At 38.8% G+C, this 17,860-nt stretch overlaps 1 protein-coding gene across 4 annotated transcripts in view; it reads right to left on the bottom strand.

The window, feature by feature from the left end:
* The window catches only part of piezo2b (piezo-type mechanosensitive ion channel component 2b), a 199,198-nt gene that overhangs the window by 35,704 nt on the left and 145,634 nt on the right, over nucleotides 1–17,860 (bottom strand). For all 4 annotated transcript variants that reach the window (XM_088642072.1, XM_088642069.1, XM_088642071.1 and 1 more), the window contains 14 exons: nucleotides 17,639–17,784; nucleotides 16,577–16,807; nucleotides 15,309–15,423; nucleotides 14,489–14,685; nucleotides 13,148–13,296; nucleotides 12,351–12,524; nucleotides 7,862–8,064; nucleotides 7,080–7,240; nucleotides 5,084–5,260; nucleotides 4,292–4,414; nucleotides 3,766–3,966; nucleotides 2,742–2,946; nucleotides 2,210–2,311; nucleotides 938–1,103 (listed from right to left, as the gene is read on the bottom strand). In XM_088642072.1, the coding sequence (XP_088498198.1) occupies nucleotides 938–1,103; nucleotides 2,210–2,311; nucleotides 2,742–2,946; nucleotides 3,766–3,966; nucleotides 4,292–4,414; nucleotides 5,084–5,260; nucleotides 7,080–7,240; nucleotides 7,862–8,064; nucleotides 12,351–12,524; nucleotides 13,148–13,296; nucleotides 14,489–14,685; nucleotides 15,309–15,423; nucleotides 16,577–16,807; nucleotides 17,639–17,784 (2,350 nt within the window). The remainder of the gene's footprint in view (nucleotides 1–937; nucleotides 1,104–2,209; nucleotides 2,312–2,741; nucleotides 2,947–3,765; nucleotides 3,967–4,291; nucleotides 4,415–5,083; nucleotides 5,261–7,079; nucleotides 7,241–7,861; nucleotides 8,065–12,350; nucleotides 12,525–13,147; nucleotides 13,297–14,488; nucleotides 14,686–15,308; nucleotides 15,424–16,576; nucleotides 16,808–17,638; nucleotides 17,785–17,860) is intronic.

Here is a 17,860-nt window from a genome sequence, read left to right as displayed (position 1 = left end):
ATTGTGAAATATAGATCTTTTTTTCTATATATATATGCAGTATATGTAATTGGATATAAAACAAATGACCAAACAAGTGCAGCTGTAGGTCTCAAAAAATGCACTTCTGAAATGCTTGTGATGGATTGCATAATAAATCCCTTCCCACTCCACATATCGAAACACGTAATGTGTAAATACTCAATTATGGAGACCAGCAGGTGATGAGATTTCCCTCTGCCTTAATGCAGTGGTGACCAGAGAAGATCTGATACAGCTTACATTTAAAATTATTTACCTAAGGAAGCACTTAGAGAAGAAAATGGAGTTCAGACAGAAAGCTAATATTAACATGTTTTTATCGCTAATCCACATGGAATAAAATCTGGAAACTATGGAGAAGCGGAAAACAAATATAAAGCCACTCAAGTTCTAACTTAGATTAAAATCCATAAAATGCAAGTAAATATATATGGATCACGCAGACGCTTATAAATAAGCACATTAATGAGAAAACCAGCAAAACACGTCATGCTTATTTGAATTAAGAGCTCGTTAACAGTTGAAGATTTTTGTTCCAAGCTTCACCGATAATTCTGACCACCGTTTTATACATAATATACACAGTAAAATGGCACAGATGTCACATAAAACGCAGAAAGCATTTCTTCAGAGCACTGTCCATAGTCTATTCTCACATCTCTCCACAGATTTTGTCCCTGTCCTAATGCCTTATGGAAATTGCCTCAGATTCATTTTTCTGCAGTTTTCAGGGAACGGCAGAAATCCGAATTTCCAAACTAATGTCATTTCTAAAAGTCACGTCAAGAAGACCTTCCAACACGCCCTCTTCTGTTGTCAGTGATGCCGGACGCTTAGAGGGAGAACGGGCAATGTCTACCGTCAGCGAGGCTTAGAGAGCCGCAGGGGCGGGGGGGAAGGGGCCGTCTTGCTTCACCTGCAGTGAATGAAGTCGGGGACGGGGTTGTGCTGGCTGAAAGAGGCAGCGTCCAGGTCCCTGCAGATCTCGACGTTATCCCCAGCCATGATGCGGACTGCGGCCCTGTTCTCGTCCTCGAAGACGTGTCTTTGCAAGGAGGCACAGAGCAGCAGCATGAAGTCGTCTGGGGAACATCGAAATAGGGAGCAATCATTTTGAACCCTTTCAAGAACACTGGATGTTTAAGAAATAGTTCAGGAATGCTTGCTATTATTTATTTAAGGTTGCTAAATAAAACCATAAATAATACCACAATTTGAGCAGAGAAGAATGGTGGGGGGAACTGCTTCAAGCATTGTATTTAAGAACCACAAAGGTGTTATGGGATTTTGACCCAGTGGACTCCACAACGAAACACACACCAGAAGGCACAAATGGGGACACAGTGGAAGTGCTTTTCAGTGTGAGGAAAAGCAGGCACTTCTCCACACGAGCACTTGTGGAAGTACGGAACCAGCTACCCGCCATGTTGCTGGAACCCACACCCCGGCTGTGTTTAAGAAAGAACATTGTTTTAACAAAGAATGTTGTTTTTCTATCGCGCTACACGATATTGTACTGTAAATTAGGTCTTAGTTTTCTCAAAAATTCCTTTGTACTGTAGCTTCCAAGTTGTTGATAATCTCTTGTTTCGCTTTCATGAACAAATTTTAAGTTTCAGAACTATACCAGAATCTAGATCACTGACATAAATTAGAAAGTGCAGTGTTCCTAAAGTAAATCCCCATTGTAACATTATTTACAGTACAGTACATCAGCCCAATCGGAGATTTTACCCTTCTCATTTTTATTATTCACAGGTTAATAATTTTCTATCCTTCCGATGGTTAGGAATCTAAAACAGACATTGCCTTGAGCGCCTACTCTCTGCAGTTTGAGTATGAATCCTTTTTTATGAGGATGTTTATCAAAAGCCTTTATCAAAAATATCAAGATGTCACACTTGCTCGGTGTGTGTTCTTTACTGTTGTTGCTGGTTCAAAAGTCTCTAAGAAGTTCGTTGACTAAAGTGTACTGCTTCAACGTACAATAACCCCAAGTATTCTATTTCCACACAGACAGTTCTCTGGTTCTATATACCATTTACATTACATAAGACTGTAGATGTGAAACAGATCAGTCTACAATAAGACTTATTGCTGTACAATCGCTCTTAAATGCATAACTTATGAGTTAGTACCAAGGCACTTTCACAAGGAAGTTTTTTCTACAGGCATTCTCCATACTTACAGACAAGAAAAAGCGGATTTGGTTGTGTATGGAAATCGGGGATGTAAAGCCATTTTATGACATTGGAGCCCGTAGTGGAGCTTGGAAATCTCCAGGGATAATCTGAGAAAGAATAAAAAGGAGGTTCAGCGCACATACAGAAGCTGATGTCCTGTACATTCACACATGCAGCTTGTACTGTATATGGGTACCAATCAGCCAAACACTGTGTGGGTGTGTTCTGGGCATTTCTTAACTGAGGCCATTGTCCCAGACAGGGGTAGGACCACTGAGCTCTTGCAGTCCATGCCATTCAATTCCACTTTCATTAATTGATCAAGGTGATCAAGATCAAGGAACCAAGACTTGACAGAGAAGGAAAGGATTGATTATGACGAGTTTATGTACAGTACTGTAGGTTGCATAGATTGATGCTAAATCAATAACTCTTCAACTCTTGTTGACATGAAATGTTTGTGGGAAAGTGGATAAGCAGGACCGTCAGGACGTGACGTGACGTGACGTGACATGACATGACATGACCACACGGTACCTTTGCAGGCTGCTGGAGGAATGCCAATGCAGAGGAAGTACTGGAATGTCAGCATGCAAGCCAGAAAGTAGCAGTACTTGGGCCAGATTTCTGCTATGGCTTTTCTCCGGCGTCGGTACATAACAGCGATTAAACAGAACGCATGGAGCATCGCATAGAAGTCCATTCGTTGCCCAATCACATTGATTGCCATGAGGAAGCACGTCTTAAATAAAACCAGAGAGAAAGTACATTGATTCAGTAACTCTTCCTCAATTGCGGTCTGAGGTTTTTATCTTTGGGCTCAACGGTGAAGGACGACACATGCCAAGCTCATCAAAAGTCAGTTAAATAATATTCATTTTCCTAGCTGTGCCCAGCTGATACTGTTGCACAAACAAATACAGACGGGACTCAAGGCTTTATCACCAAAAGATTAAAACAGTGATGTTATTCTGCAGAGAGAAGTTCAATCAAACTGGTCAAATATTTTTCTCTTTTTCCAAGACTGGTGCTGATTGAAAATAAAGGAAAAGAGGGAATTCGAGAGAGAAGTCGGTTTGGTTTCAGAATTGTATGTTGTAACTTCATATTTAAATAGATGTTAAGGGGGTAACTAAAAAAATAACAATATTGGAGCTCTTTCACTAGAAATTATGTTACAATTAGCGACTTAGCTATGACTAAGAAAACATTAGTAGTTTTAAATTAGCCCTGAAGACAAGACAAGGAACATTAGTATTAGTGTGCAAACCATTGACATAAAGTATTATACATTACATTAGAGCAGAAAGGCAAACACTACAATTTTGTGTAATATTCTACCACCATTATAGAGATGACATGTTAATAGAGTGTTTACAATCAGTTATAAGAAAAAGGCTTTCTAAAAGATTTGTTAGTATTTTTAATATACTGAGATCTATTCATGACTAGCACCAAAGAGATTATCTATTTTTAGTGTGAGTTGTTACTGCTACACAGATTTAGTATTAAACTGAGATTTTCCTGATCACAAAAACCCATAAAAAGGTGGATGACTTACCTCCAAACCAAATTTGTAGAAGAAGTAGTTAATGAAATATTTAGCACAGTTTAAAATTCCATCATCCAAGTGTTGTCTTGTAATATCATGAAAGATAGTCTTAGTGACTGGAGCTGTAAGATTGTTTCTTAATCTATAGTATTCCTGGTGACGATAAATTGTCACTTCAAAAGCCAAGATTGCCAGCATCAAGAGGTTGTTCTAGATACAGTAAAAATGCAGTGTGAGAGACAATATAATCTAATTAATGCACTTGTTAATACCTGAAACTCAAATCATGTTAATCAATACAAAAATCAGCTACACTACAACCATTACAGAAATTGGCAATGGTGTGGTTTAAGATTCAAGCTATACAATTATAACAGAATTGTGTTCATGCAATATTTTCTGATAGGCAGTGCATTTTGAAAGCAGCCATTATATACAGTTCACCAAATGCAATAGTAGTTTTTTCTGACCCGATTCTTTTCCATTGTTTTACCCTTGTGCATTTTCACAGTTAGCTAAAAAGCACTTCACGTACCCTGAGGTACCCCAGAAGAGGATCAGACTTCTTCAGACCAACCCAGTTTGTTGGATCAATAGAACCGTTGTAAAGAAGTGATGTACTCATTTCCTTTTTCTGTTCATCGGTATAATTCACCGGCTGAAAAAACAGAATATTCATAATGACTTGGGTAACTATTCTAAAAATGACTGAAATCCAGTTATGATAAAATATACATTTAATTGAGCTACAGACACATCCTACTGCTGGGGTAGGCTTCGTCTCCCCTCACGACTCTGTATTGGATAAAGTGGTTATAAAATGGATGGGTGGACAGACTCAAATCTCGCAGGCAGCTTGAAACAAAAAACTACATCAGTCCCCTCCATATTTCCAGGGCCAGATATCTGTTACTGTAATGATGATCCTTCAATAAAATAAAATCTTCCAATAACTTTTTTTTTCTGTTGTTGCTCCTTGTCTCTATAGCCTGTATCATTTAACAATGTAATACTCACAAAACACACGGTTCAGTGACTAACTTCTATAATTGTGATTATTATACTTGTAAACTGAATAAATGTATAGCAATGACGTTCTTTGAACCTGAAACTGAACCATAATGTTCAAGCTCTGTAGTGATATGGATCACAAAATATATGCTTAGAATCTACATCATCTGTATCAAAATTAAAACTTTTAATTTTAATAACTAAATGCAAACTATATTATTTATTTATATTAATATTTATGATACATTCAAAATACATTCTCTAAAATCTATTAAACGTGTTGTAGACACTCTTTGCTGTTATTCAGAATACGTACCATTGAACAATTTTTAGAGTAGGTAGGAGGTTGAATAGATCCCAGCTGGTACAACATTTTGCAGACAATTATCACACAGGTCCACACAGTACAGATACTTGAAGCCAAGGGCCGAAACTGACTATATGGAAGAGCAAAAGCCCAGCATATTAAGAAGGCGTAATTGAACAAGGAAACCTGAAACATAATGGAATAATAATGACGAAAATGTTACACATAATGTTTGTGTGAAATGATTTTAAACTACATGTGCAAAAACCATAAGTAAAACCATCAGGCAGGACATACAGTACTGTACAGTGAGAGGGTCACCGGGCAGTGACACAAAAACGTATCTGATGGTTTTCTTACCACAGAGCACACAATGCTGTGGCCCTCATGATAAATACATGTTTACCTTTAAACATTACTTTTAAATGCATATGGTGTAAATGAGCATGAAACTCCCAAAAGTGATTCTACTTCATTTGTGAGAGCCTCATGTTCTCAACGTATTTAGCAAAAATATATAGTTAAAAATAAAAATGCAAAGATGGTCTTTTGCAGGAAAACATGCAATAAACCGTCATCATTTATTACATTAACAATCTGAGTTAAACATCAAGACTAAGAGCACACTTTAGCATGTGGAAAAAGACTGTCAGAGCTGTTTCTCAATTGGTGACAAGTCTGCAGAAGTGTACACATTTTGTGGAATTTCATCCTGTGCAAAGATGTCATGAGGCTTGTGTATTGTCCACATCCCAGCCCAATGAAAACACCGCCTTGTTGACTCGTCTCGTTCATCTGCAGGATGCCATGACTGACCGATGTGGAAAGCTACATGACATTCAGGACGATGAATGCTGGCCTGTTGCAGAAGTTGGCTGCACTCTGTTTTCATTTCCACCCAGCAACCTTATCTTGCCTGTGGGCCTGAGTTAGACTCTCAATTGGTAATGTTAGTGATCACCTGCTGCCCTGTGTATCAGCAGAGTGAGACAGGGCTAGAAGATTAGGCTTCAAATCCTTAGCAAGCGGTTTCACGAGGCTGGAGCTGTAACCAAATGCCATTGGTGGGATTCAAACCAGGCCAGTTAATGACAGGATAGCCCAAAAACGCCATGGCCGAATCCTTACTGCTTAACAGTGACCAACGCGGACCAAATAGATACAAATAATTTGTTCCAACTAATGTTGGTCATAAGCCTGCAGGTGAAGCGTGAATGCTGTTTTTCTATATAAACGCACAAGGCATCATCCTGCTTTCATAGAGTTCAAGTAATTTGTGTTCTGTGGGACCAAAGAGAATAAGAAGTAAGGCAAGATTAAGCAGGAGCTATTCTATCAATAATTAATGTTAGGCTGAGTCTGCAAAAAAGCAAAATAATTCTCAAGCAACAGAGTGAGTTACACTAAGTAGTGTTTTTTTGCGATCTGCACCACTAAACTAGGTAAAATTTCCCTATATACTTGCTTTATTCTTAATCAGGTGTTGAGGAACTATGAGGTTCAATTAAATACTTATATACTGTATGTCTGTTTCACCTGTCAGAGATTGCTGGGTCAGCTGATGAGCCAAATGAGGCAGAAACAGCTATACGTAGCTCCTAACATCAGCACTACGCATACAGAAGTGAAATTAGAAGCCAGATTTTAAGGTTCTTCCCAAAAAACAAGAAACAGTCTTGATTAAAAGACCATTTCTTGATTTTGAGCTAATTAATATTCACATAACCTTGAAGTCAAAGTCACCATTTGCTCTTAAAAGTCTGAAATATGTTCTGTGTAAGATGCTTGTCTATTTTGGTAACATTATCTGTTGCCACACAATACAGAGAAAGAATTCCCAGAGCACAGTTGCCAAAGGAAAAACAGATGAAGAATGAGCTGAAATTTGCCGGTAGCACATTTTTCTTTAGAATTTCTTCGGTACAATTTGCTTTGACTTAACAGCAGGTTTTTACTGTCTTTTCCGTGTTCTGCAAGTCACAAGTTTGTCAGGTTATGTACTCACCTCCTTGACCGTGACCCAGATGATGTATGATGACACAATTTTAATGATGTGCAGTTCTAAGAGCCACCAGATAAACAACTGCAGTTTGTGAAAGTATTCAAGAAACTTCAGGAAAAGGACTGTCAGACGATCTATCACCAAATGCCATTTATTCTTGAGATCTGAAATTCAACAGAAAACTCCTGATATTTTATCGACAGCTTTTGTCTGGTACTGCAGAAATGTTTTGTTTTCAGTAGAAGATATTTCAGGCATGTTTTATATTGAAACTTTTCAAGATAAAACCGGTGTTTCATAGCAAGATAATGCAGTAAACATGGTTTCAATTCAGCCGGAAAGTACAAAGTGATTATATCTTGGACTTCACAATCTCACATAACCCTTTGATTCAGAATTTCGTTGGGGTTCTGTGTTTTGTTTCTGCCTCCTCTTACCAATGTGTGTATACTGTATACCTCTAAACTTGACACTTGAACTGAAACCTATAGCCAATGCAGAGAAAATACTTATAAAAACTACTCAGTAGCTACTATCTATTGAGATATTATAACACTGCTGGAATTCATCAAAGGTCAATTTTATTTACAGAATTTACATGACCTAAGTGAACTTGTCATCACGCCACAGACCACGAAAAAAAAAAATCAAACGATTGGATTCTTTTCGGACAGCATTTAATAACAAGACCCCTGACCTTTGACGCAATACGACCTACGCCAAATCGCCTTGACAAGAGAGAAGAAACGCAGAGGCGGTGACGAGTGGCAGTTAAAATGAACTACCTGATGTGTCCTCAGTCGTCGTCTCTGTTCCTACACTGCAGTGTCTACTCTCTCCTTTGCTGCCCTCATCTAGCAGCTCCTTCTCGTTGGGCTTTTCCCCTCCTGCTTCCTGAGACATATCTTCTTCCTCCTCCTTCCTCGCCGGGTTGAGGCTGGAGCTCAGCATGGTGATGTCTGCCAAGCTGCCGTCCTGGTGGACCAGCCTGAGAATACAGGAGCACTGTGTCAATGGCAAGGCCTAGCCACGTGTCCCCAAACATCACTGTAATGAATGACAAGCAGATTCATGAATCGACCTTCAGCGCTTTTCATTCTATGCCATGAAAGTGCTGCTTGAGCATAACAAACCTAAATTACAAGTGTAAGAGATTACCTTTTTCTGCAGACTTGAAAAACTATCGTGCAGTATATGCTTTGTTGGGTGCTCACAGTTATTTGGTTGCAGATAGTAGTAGCAATAATATAGTAATGCTTAAACTTGACATTTCCTCCTCAGAAGAGTGAAAATAGTCAGAGTTTAAGATTTGGAAGCATGAAATGACAGTATTGTATAACAAAGCGGGCATTTCATGTCTTCAGTAAACTTACTCATTCTGATGAGTGGATATTTTTTGCTTGATGCTGCTCACAGTAATTGACAAAAAGAAGAGAGATCAGAAGGAGAGCACATGTCAAGAACAATACACTCTGCATGCAGTTACATTGCTGCTGTAAAGCTGAGACAGAAAAGGAGACAAACCTCAATTTTAAGGCGTTAGAGGTTTTCTTAAAGTGGAATAAGTTTCCATTCTATACTTGAATAAAGTTAGTTTTGCAGTGATTAAAAAAATTAAAACAAGCACATTAGATATATGAACATTCTTTCTTTGTGTAAGAAATAATAGGAATAAGGTTTTTAATTACTTAATGAATTTTAAAAAAATCAAATAAATCATTTTTACAGTAGAGATCACGCACATTCCTAAAAAAATATTTTTAAGTTTTAGGGAACTCAGGGGAATAATTAAAAATAGATTTCTGTAATGACATTTCACAACAACGAGAAAAAAATGTTTAAAGCAACCAATAAATCATTTACATTTTCTTTGCCAACTCATTTACTGAAAATTCTGTGTATATGTAATCTCATATCCTAAGCCTTTAAAGATGTGGAATGAAGGGAAATATTAATATCTTGACAGGAAAAGAAAAACTTGTGTCATTAAAGCTTAGCTACTGTACTTGGAAGGGACATTATTTTAAACAGATTAAGTGGAAAACCAAGATGCATTAAAAAACCAGGAGGTAATTGTAGATAAAAACAATGTTCAAGTTAAAAAGCAAAGAGAGGTAATTAAAAATCTAAATGCATCATGGACATGATAAGGACATGTCAATTATTGTGACTGAGCTCTTCTTTCACAACTTAAAACTTATTAAGGGAATTGTTGAATGACATGAAACAACCTACAGCACTTATTATTAAGCTTATTGTTGCTTAAGTATAAGTATAAATACTAATAATGCCACTTTTAATACTAATAATATTTATGTTTAGCAAGTTGTAATATTTATATTTTTCAGTGCACAATATCCCTCGAAGAAAAGGTTAACCTTTTCATCTAAATGGGTTGCATTTACAGTAGTTACCTTTTTTAACCTATCTAAAAAGTGTGAACTTTTAGCAATTTTACATATTTTCTATGCCCTTTCAAATCGATTAAACAGATTCAATCATTAAGACAGACTAAATTAGCATCTTTCAGAAAACGCAAACATTCAGTAAGTCCCACCCACCCATTTCAAAGTACTAAAATGACACATCTCTACCACTATCACTAAATTAAATCTTTTTGCATATTTATTTTGATGATTATTTTATTAATTGATTAATTGCTCTAAATAGAAAAAACCGAAGCAGAGTCAAGGTCTGTTTAAATTAAATAGCTTCAAAACGTGAATGCTTTGTCACAGTATTTTGTGTGAAATAAAAACATAAATATGGAAACTGCAAAGCCTACAAACAATAAAACTGCTAAGAATAAAATACGAAGACAACAATAATTTAAATATTCTCTTTTTCCAAGCTGACATGATATCCAGGAAAGTCAGAAAACAGGTACCCACCTATTCATTATCAGATAAACACGACCATTGACTTTGGCATGGCTACACGATGCAACATGGAATTGGATGGCAAAGAAGAAATGAGAGACAGAAGGAAGAATAAAGAGTCATGACAAACACAGCAACGCAGAAATGACAGCATGGCTAGGTAAATTTCACTGGCAAAGCAGGACAGCGCATGAATGAACTGTCTTTATGGAAAATGGCGCATGCACTATGCATTGGCACACTGATCTATGCACTGTATACACTCCATTCCAAAGGAAAGAGTTTTTCAAATGCATTGTACATGTGACATACAGAATACAATACCACAGGTATATAGAATAGGTATTCAACAGTTCAGACAACAGAACTTCAGATTCAGAGAGAGGACCTTAGCCTGGATTGAAGCAAAACATCGACAAACGGAAATGACAAAACCTGATGGCAGATTTCCAGTGGGTACAACAAAGCCACCAGCCAGAGCGGGGTAAGTAATTTTGGATTGGCCTGTGGATCAAAGTTATGAATTCATCCAGTGTTTTAGTCTTCTGAAAAATAGGATGACGAAAACTCTCAGCCTGACATTGCCTCCGGCCTGGAGGAACAGGGAAAATGAATGTGCTCTGATTGTACAGAGGACTGAAATTCCTGTCCTGAACACTCCTGGGCTATATTTTCTTTCTATCGCTCACAAATTCTGAAAATTGTTAAAACAGTCATTAACTTTGTTCAGCCGTAGCCGGAGACTGAAATGAACCTTGTCAATTTAATGTGTTTTTGAGTTGTTGTTATTAATTTTACGGCCTTAGGGATTGTTTCATTTTAATTTGCAATTTGGTCAGCCTGGACCCCTGTCAAACAGAATTTACAGGCTTTTCTCTTTAAATCTTAAAATGCTTAAGACTTTTAGATCAATCATGCGAATGCGTCACTTAAGCAAAGCAGCAGTTCAAATGATGTATTTAAGAGCTCGGGTAGAATGAAACAAATCAAAACATCTGAGGATGCTTGAGCAGTAGAGATGGAGAACTATGCATTCCTCATACTATTTCTGTTCACTAACAATAACCCCAAAAAAGCATGATGTTGAATGGTGAAGAAGATCATGTAATCTCTCCATGAGTGTAAACTGTTAAAACTCTACGGCAAAGATGTTTCCAAATATTAGTTATGCAAACAGAGCAATAGTGAGGACTTTCAACTGGAGACTTTGGCTATGCTTACATGCAGGTCTGAAGTTCCCTGATTGATCTACTATTGTCCTACCAATGTGTTGTAGCATGTCCACATCATGCATATTCTGTAACACACAGTATAGGAAAAGCAGAGCAAAATCCCTTTTTTCACATTAACAGTACAAAACAAAAGAAAAAGAAAAAAATAAAACCATATAGGATTACTACACTTCATCAGAAAAGGTTTTCCAAACATAATGGCACTGTACTTTTTAACAGAAAGTGCAGTGCCATAATTTTTTTTAACACCAAGAAATTTAAGGCCTTAAACTGTTGAATAGCTCCAGAAGAAAAATATTTGATTTAAATGGTTTGATATCGTTTTTATACCTCAACAATTGGTTAAATGCTTCCCAGCCCTATATTGAGAGATCTGATTGTTTTTTTTTTATTTCTCTGAGGTTATGTTACATAAAAGCAATATATCCTGACACAGTTTCAGTTCTGCGTTCGCTGGAGCAGTTTCATGTGTCTTCTCCCACAGTTATGTTATTCACAAGGTAATTTGCCTTTTTAGCAGAAATGGGGGAGAGGTGACAGCAGCAGAGTGTTTGCTGAGCCTCTTGACTGATAACCGACGGGTTATTTGTTATTGAAATTCCTGTGTTGAACCCCTGAGTAAAACACTTCACCCAACTTGGTCCAAACCAGCCAGGTCGACAGTATAAGCCTTGCTGGGGGGAATCATGCAATGGATTGGCACCCCACCCTGAGGGGGATGAGAGCCTTCTTTTAGCATTCTAGATTTTAGCACGTAAACATAGCCGTAGTAAACACAGAGACAGAGCATGAAGAGTACAGTTCTGCCGAAGAATTGTGAATGAGCCATGGAGTGGATTTGAAAGACGTGGACAAACATATGGATAATAAGTTACAGAGTTAAAAATCACGCAAAGCCTTTTCAATTTGATATATGCATTGCTTATTCAGCGCAATAACAAACTGTCTTCTGATCAGTAATCCTTTCGGATTATAAAAATTCGCCTAAGGTTCTAAATCCCAGCAACTGAAAAAAGGCAGAAATCCTGAAACATTTGAGTTCTCATTCTTTCATCAGATAAAACTGCTACACGTTTAACTACATTCTGTAAAAGCTATTTCTTCAACCTTCCCACCTGTTAATGGCTGAATAAGAACTGAACTGTGGTGTGTTCATCTCTCACCTGTACACAGTGCAGTCCTGCTTCGCAGCCACAGCCTTCAGGTCAGTCAGCTGCAGGAAGCGCTCGTGAAAATAGTGCAAGTGCAGAATGCACACTAGCAGGAAGCAGGTGGGGATAAATATTCTTGTGAACAGGGCCGACACAGTGAACTGCTCAAGTCCCAGGTCTTCCAGTCTGTGAAGTAAAACAGGAAAGAGAATCCACATCCTCTGAATGCCAACAGCACATCACAGTGCAGGACATGCTGTGTGGGTTTTTTGACGTACCTTCCCAGGTAATAACTGTGATTTAAATACTGTACATTTTTGTCTACACAGACTGCTGATTCTTTTGACGGTTGCTTAATCACTTTGACTGAATTAAGTCAAATGATTCCTGTTAAAATTTTACACAAAACTCTACATCAGGGGTTTGTATCTTTTTTTTTTTTTTAAGAATGTGGCTACATCTGAGTACAAACCTAGCTAGGAAAACAAACAACAACAACCTTCTGTTTTTTCATTGTATGGACTGAGATATGTTTGTCGGCACATTTAAGAAAAACAAGAAACAAAAAATCTTAGAGAAAGGCAAAGTGGTTGTCAGTACTATTTGATTGACAGGTCGGACGCAAAATAACTTTGATTTTTCTTTCTTTTTTCAATCTTTCCTAACTAGTTCTTCACTGGACACAGTCTCCGGCACAGATTCCCTGATGAGTCAGATACAGTACGTGCCCATACCCACGTGCCCGATATTCGGAATTCCCTCAGGGCAGTGGAGGGACTGTCGATGAGTAGCTGCACTCTCGTACTCACTTTTCTTTATTCAGGCCAGTCATATTTGACCAGACACGGAGGGATGAGTCAAACTGAAAGGTGTAAACAAGGACGAGGACCAGCATGGTATAAACCACAACTGACATCCAGAAATACTTCAGAATTCTCCGCCACCAGTCATAATGCACCTGGAAGAAAGAATGTGTTTTTTTTTAATATCAAAATTTTAAAAAAAGTTAATATTTTTCTACAGCTTGTGTTGTGTACGAAAGTGAGCTAAGTGATCCCAATGTTTCCAGGCAAATATTAAGCCTGAAAAATGTATGAATTTTGGACCTTTAGAGCAGGGGATTTTAATCTCCTCTGATTTGTTGGTTTTTCTTCCTCCTGAAATATCTAACGGGCCCTTTAATTCAAATAATGATGTAGCCAGACTGCAACTATTTACATCTTTCTAAACAGTTAAGAAACATTACAGATTTAGCAAGCAAAGGTGTCATCTAGTGGACACAGAATGCAAACAGACAGGGGGTTTCTGGACAGTACCCACAAGCCCCTGGTGTATAGAATGGCTGTTTTGTTCTTGCCTTGTACCCACTGGAGACAGCTGCTACGCGGCAGTGACATGAGAGATTCTGTTAAAATCAATAATCTCGTCAAATAATTCGCAGCATGAGTGAGTGTTGCATAACTGTACTAATTAGGACAGGCACGATTACAGAAACATGCATATTGATGTAACTGCACTATAACTTGTGTTGTAACTAATGTAACACTGCGCTGTGTATAAACTCACAATTATACACAACTCAAACCCTAAAGATGAGGTTTTTCTGTTAGTAGGTGACTGGAAATATCTGAAAACCAAAACACTTGATCCCGTGCAGGAGCTGCAGTACTACAGCATTGCAGGAACCCCTGATACTGTGTTCAGTACCCTCTGTAAAACAAAGCACTTATCCCTTACAGTAATCCCATCAGTGGTCTGGAGAACAGGACCTTTTAATTTAACTATGTGTCAATGGAAAGAATATTAAATTAAACTCAATTCAATGCTTTTCATTTTCTGATCCGTGCATTGAGTTTTTAATGATGGAAATGAAGTCTCTAAACAGATAATAAGACAGAGACCCCTGGCACTGGGCTGGTGATGGGGCATGCACTGCAACCTTGCTCCTCTACACTGCATAACCATTCTAAAGGTACATACAGTAATACGGTAGATTACTGTTTGAAGCAAACATTGGCTTAAACCACTGTACTGTGACAGTAAAGTCTGAGGACTGATTCTGTGGCAGACCAATGACTCTTAGCAGTAAGGTTCAGGGCCATTATCTGCTACTGTACATCTGCCTAGACGTGTGCAGGGAAAGATCTCACCTGATACAGTGCAACACAGAAGAGAAAGAGCATCATGTAGATGATCTTGTACATGACAATTTTTCCCTCAAAGCTGACGAAGAAGAACATGCCTCCGCAGATGTAGATCCAGTACTTCACAAACATGCCCATCACCATGTTGCCTAGAACCTGCATTATTTCTTTGTTGCCACCGTTTTCCTCATCTTCCTCCTCCTCTATAAAAAAAATCAGAGGCACTTCACAGCCCTGCAATGAACTGCTCGTTCAGGTTAAACTAACACAATCTACATTCAAGGGACCAACACCTCAGTGAAAAACAACACAAAACAAAATATGGCAAAAACTGTAATATTCCATGAGTCTAAAGTTACAGCTTCTACTTATTTTGACTTTTTTGTTTAAACGTGGAGCACACTATGCTAGGTGGATACTTTTCTATAGACCTACCAGGGTATACAGTAGGGGTACATGCATACAGATACAAATTCATAAAGTCCATATGGAGCCTGAACAAACACAAGGACTGATTTCCACCCCCTCAGGTCCACCGCATGAACACTAGCACTGCAATCTCTGGGGCCACATCTGGAACATCTGCAATACTATAGTGACCCTAAATGATGAGCAGAAAGGCATGGCAGCCAGGAGAATAGCCAATGCATTTTGCTCCACTTTTCAATGAGTACAGTATTCCTTAGTTTTGCTCATCTGCAATATTGTAGAATACTCTCATCCACCCTCAGAAAAAAAGAAGGGTCACATTGCTTGATTAGTCCGCTCGAGTATTGAGGTCCTGCTTGCAGCCATTTTGTGGTGTGTGTCTCACTTCCTTCCTTACCAGTCTTCTGACTGTCCACTCTGACATCAGTTAACACAGCTTCTTCTTGCAGCTTCTCCTGCTTCTCCATCAGATGCTGGCGCAACAGCAGCCAAAAGCTCAGCAAACACAGAATCTGCCGATACAGCATTAGTTTACTGAAATCAGCTCCACGATCAGGCGTCTACTGTAACTTGCGCTTTGGAAATGCTGTGGACCCCTTGCAGATATGAGTGCCCTGGGTTTTGTCTGCAACATGGACATTGAACACTGGGGAGACCGCAGCTCTCATTTTTAACTCTATAACTTACTATCCATATGTTTGTCCACATCTTTCAAATCCACCTCATGGCTTCATTTCTAGAAACTGGAAGTTAAGTTGCAGTCTCAGTCATGTTGTACCTTAGTCACATATTCTATAGGAGTGGACATCAGTAGTGTCATTCTATAGTGTCAATGGTCAGTCAATGGTCATTTTATAAAGGGATCACTGAGTTTTCTCAGTACTAAACCTGATGTGTAATGTGCACACAGGTATTATGCTGTGGGCTGAAATGCAGACACAGAGCCTTAGTCCAAAAGGTCTGGCTCCACAATTGCACACAATATGAGAAACGGTACATTTCAAAGAAACGAGTGAACTGAAGCCACATATACAGTACATACATTTCTCATAGGTATAGTATGAGCTGTAACATATATATGATAAAAGTACAAAATAATAATACTGTATGTTGGGTTCATAGAGGGAGGCTACACTAAGGGCAGGGGGATAAACTGTGAAGAAGCTTCCCAAGGTGTCTTAAACAGTGCTTAGAAATGTGAAAAAAGGCCATAGGACATAAGGTTTGAGAGAACTTAAAAATGATCACAATATTTGCAAAAAACACATGAGATATCAAGGTGTTGGGCAGTTTTATTTGGATCCGCAACGTGTGAATTCCCTGAGATTTGGAAACATTGATATAAAGATTGCTGTGGTGGATGGGTGCAGGTGATATTTCAAAGTAGAAGTAAAGTGCTAGTGAAGAGTGGGACAGAGTGACAGACACAACAGTGTGATGGGAAGCACAGTATCCCCCCCATCTTCCACAGGACGAAAGGTGTGGAAATATTCTTACATGCTATTAGGAACAAGAAGAAAGAAGTCAATGAAGATGACAAACACTAATGAAGGTCTAGCAGTAGTATTTGCGCACTCAGGAATAAACAATGACCCTTACAGCTATAACATCCACTTTAAATAAAAAAAACGCACTGCTGTGCACCTTGACAGGAACGCACATTACCTTCGTTCCCAGTTCCTGAAAGGGTACTCCTTTCTTTAGGAAGAGTCCAGAAACCGGCTCGATGGGCTTAATGCTCCAGATGTACTGCAGGATCAGCAGCAGGTTCCCGTAGAAGACCATGAACGGAGAGGTCAGCATGGCGTATTTCCTCCTGTCGCGGACCATCCAGAGGGTGCAGGACCAGATCAGGAAGACAAAGGTGAGCCAGCTGACGTAGGTGATGCTCCACGCCTGCAGACACAAGGGCAACACTGGCTCGAAACATTCACCTGCAAAGCTAGACTCACGATGCTGATATCAACCACATACTGTATTAACTAAGAATTCGTCAGCTGGGAGACAGGCTTTAATTTCTTTAAATCCCAACTTGATATAAGGTGAAGCGGTGGCACTGTGGCTCCCACCGCCAGTAGAGGAATCCTACTCCGTTGGGCCCCTGAGCAAGGCCCTGAACCCCAGCTGCTCCAGGGGCGCCGTATAAATGGCTGACCCTGCGCTCTGACCACAAGCTTCTCTCTGTCTCCCTGTCTGTGTGTCTCATGGAGAGCAAGCTGGGGTATGTGAAAAAGACAAATTCCTAATGCAAGAAATTGTACAGGGCCAATAAAGTGATTTTATTCAATCAAATGAAAAACAAAAAAGATGATTGCATGTAAGATGCAAAAGAGCAAATGCACATCACAGTACAAATATGCTGAATGAACAGAAATGACCACATACACACTTCCAAATAAAGAAACATACAATCAAAGAAAAGAACAGAAACCGGAATCTCATTCTCTAAAACCCTCCTGCCTGCATCTGCATGTTCTAATTACCATATTTTTACAAGACCACTGAGTATGGAGAAAGCAGGAATGCATCATGAAGATAACATTTTCAACCAACTTAAATACTGCCGACGCTTGCTGGGTAGAAACTGTAGAAAACACAGAGCCTTCTAAATTTCAGCAATTGTCTTGAACAGACCTTGTAGTACTCTGTTTCTTCATGCAGAAGTTTGTGCAGTAACAGTTCTACACTGTAACCTCAAATGTATCCCTTGAATGGCTTTTTACTTACCATCATAGCTATTAAAGCACAGATGTAGCTTTGCTTCATGATAAACCTGAAGATTGTTACCAAAGCATTCACTTTTGGGTTCTCAATTTCCTCTGACATCTCATCAGCATCTTCAAGAACTTCAGAGAGACTATCTTCTTTTTTCTCTGTAGAGCAAAATAAAGCCAGGTCACATGCAAGGGAATAGTCACAAATTAAATTAATGCAGCAGCTGTGATAATA

This window comes from Lepisosteus platostomus, chromosome 8 (genome assembly GCF_059453375.1).
Source record: "Lepisosteus platostomus isolate fLepPlt1 chromosome 8, fLepPlt1.hap1, whole genome shotgun sequence".
Taxonomy (NCBI): Eukaryota; Metazoa; Chordata; class Actinopteri; order Semionotiformes; family Lepisosteidae; genus Lepisosteus; species Lepisosteus platostomus.
The sequence above is the reverse complement of the archived record's forward strand: the minus strand, read 5'-3'. Positions and strand labels throughout refer to the sequence as shown.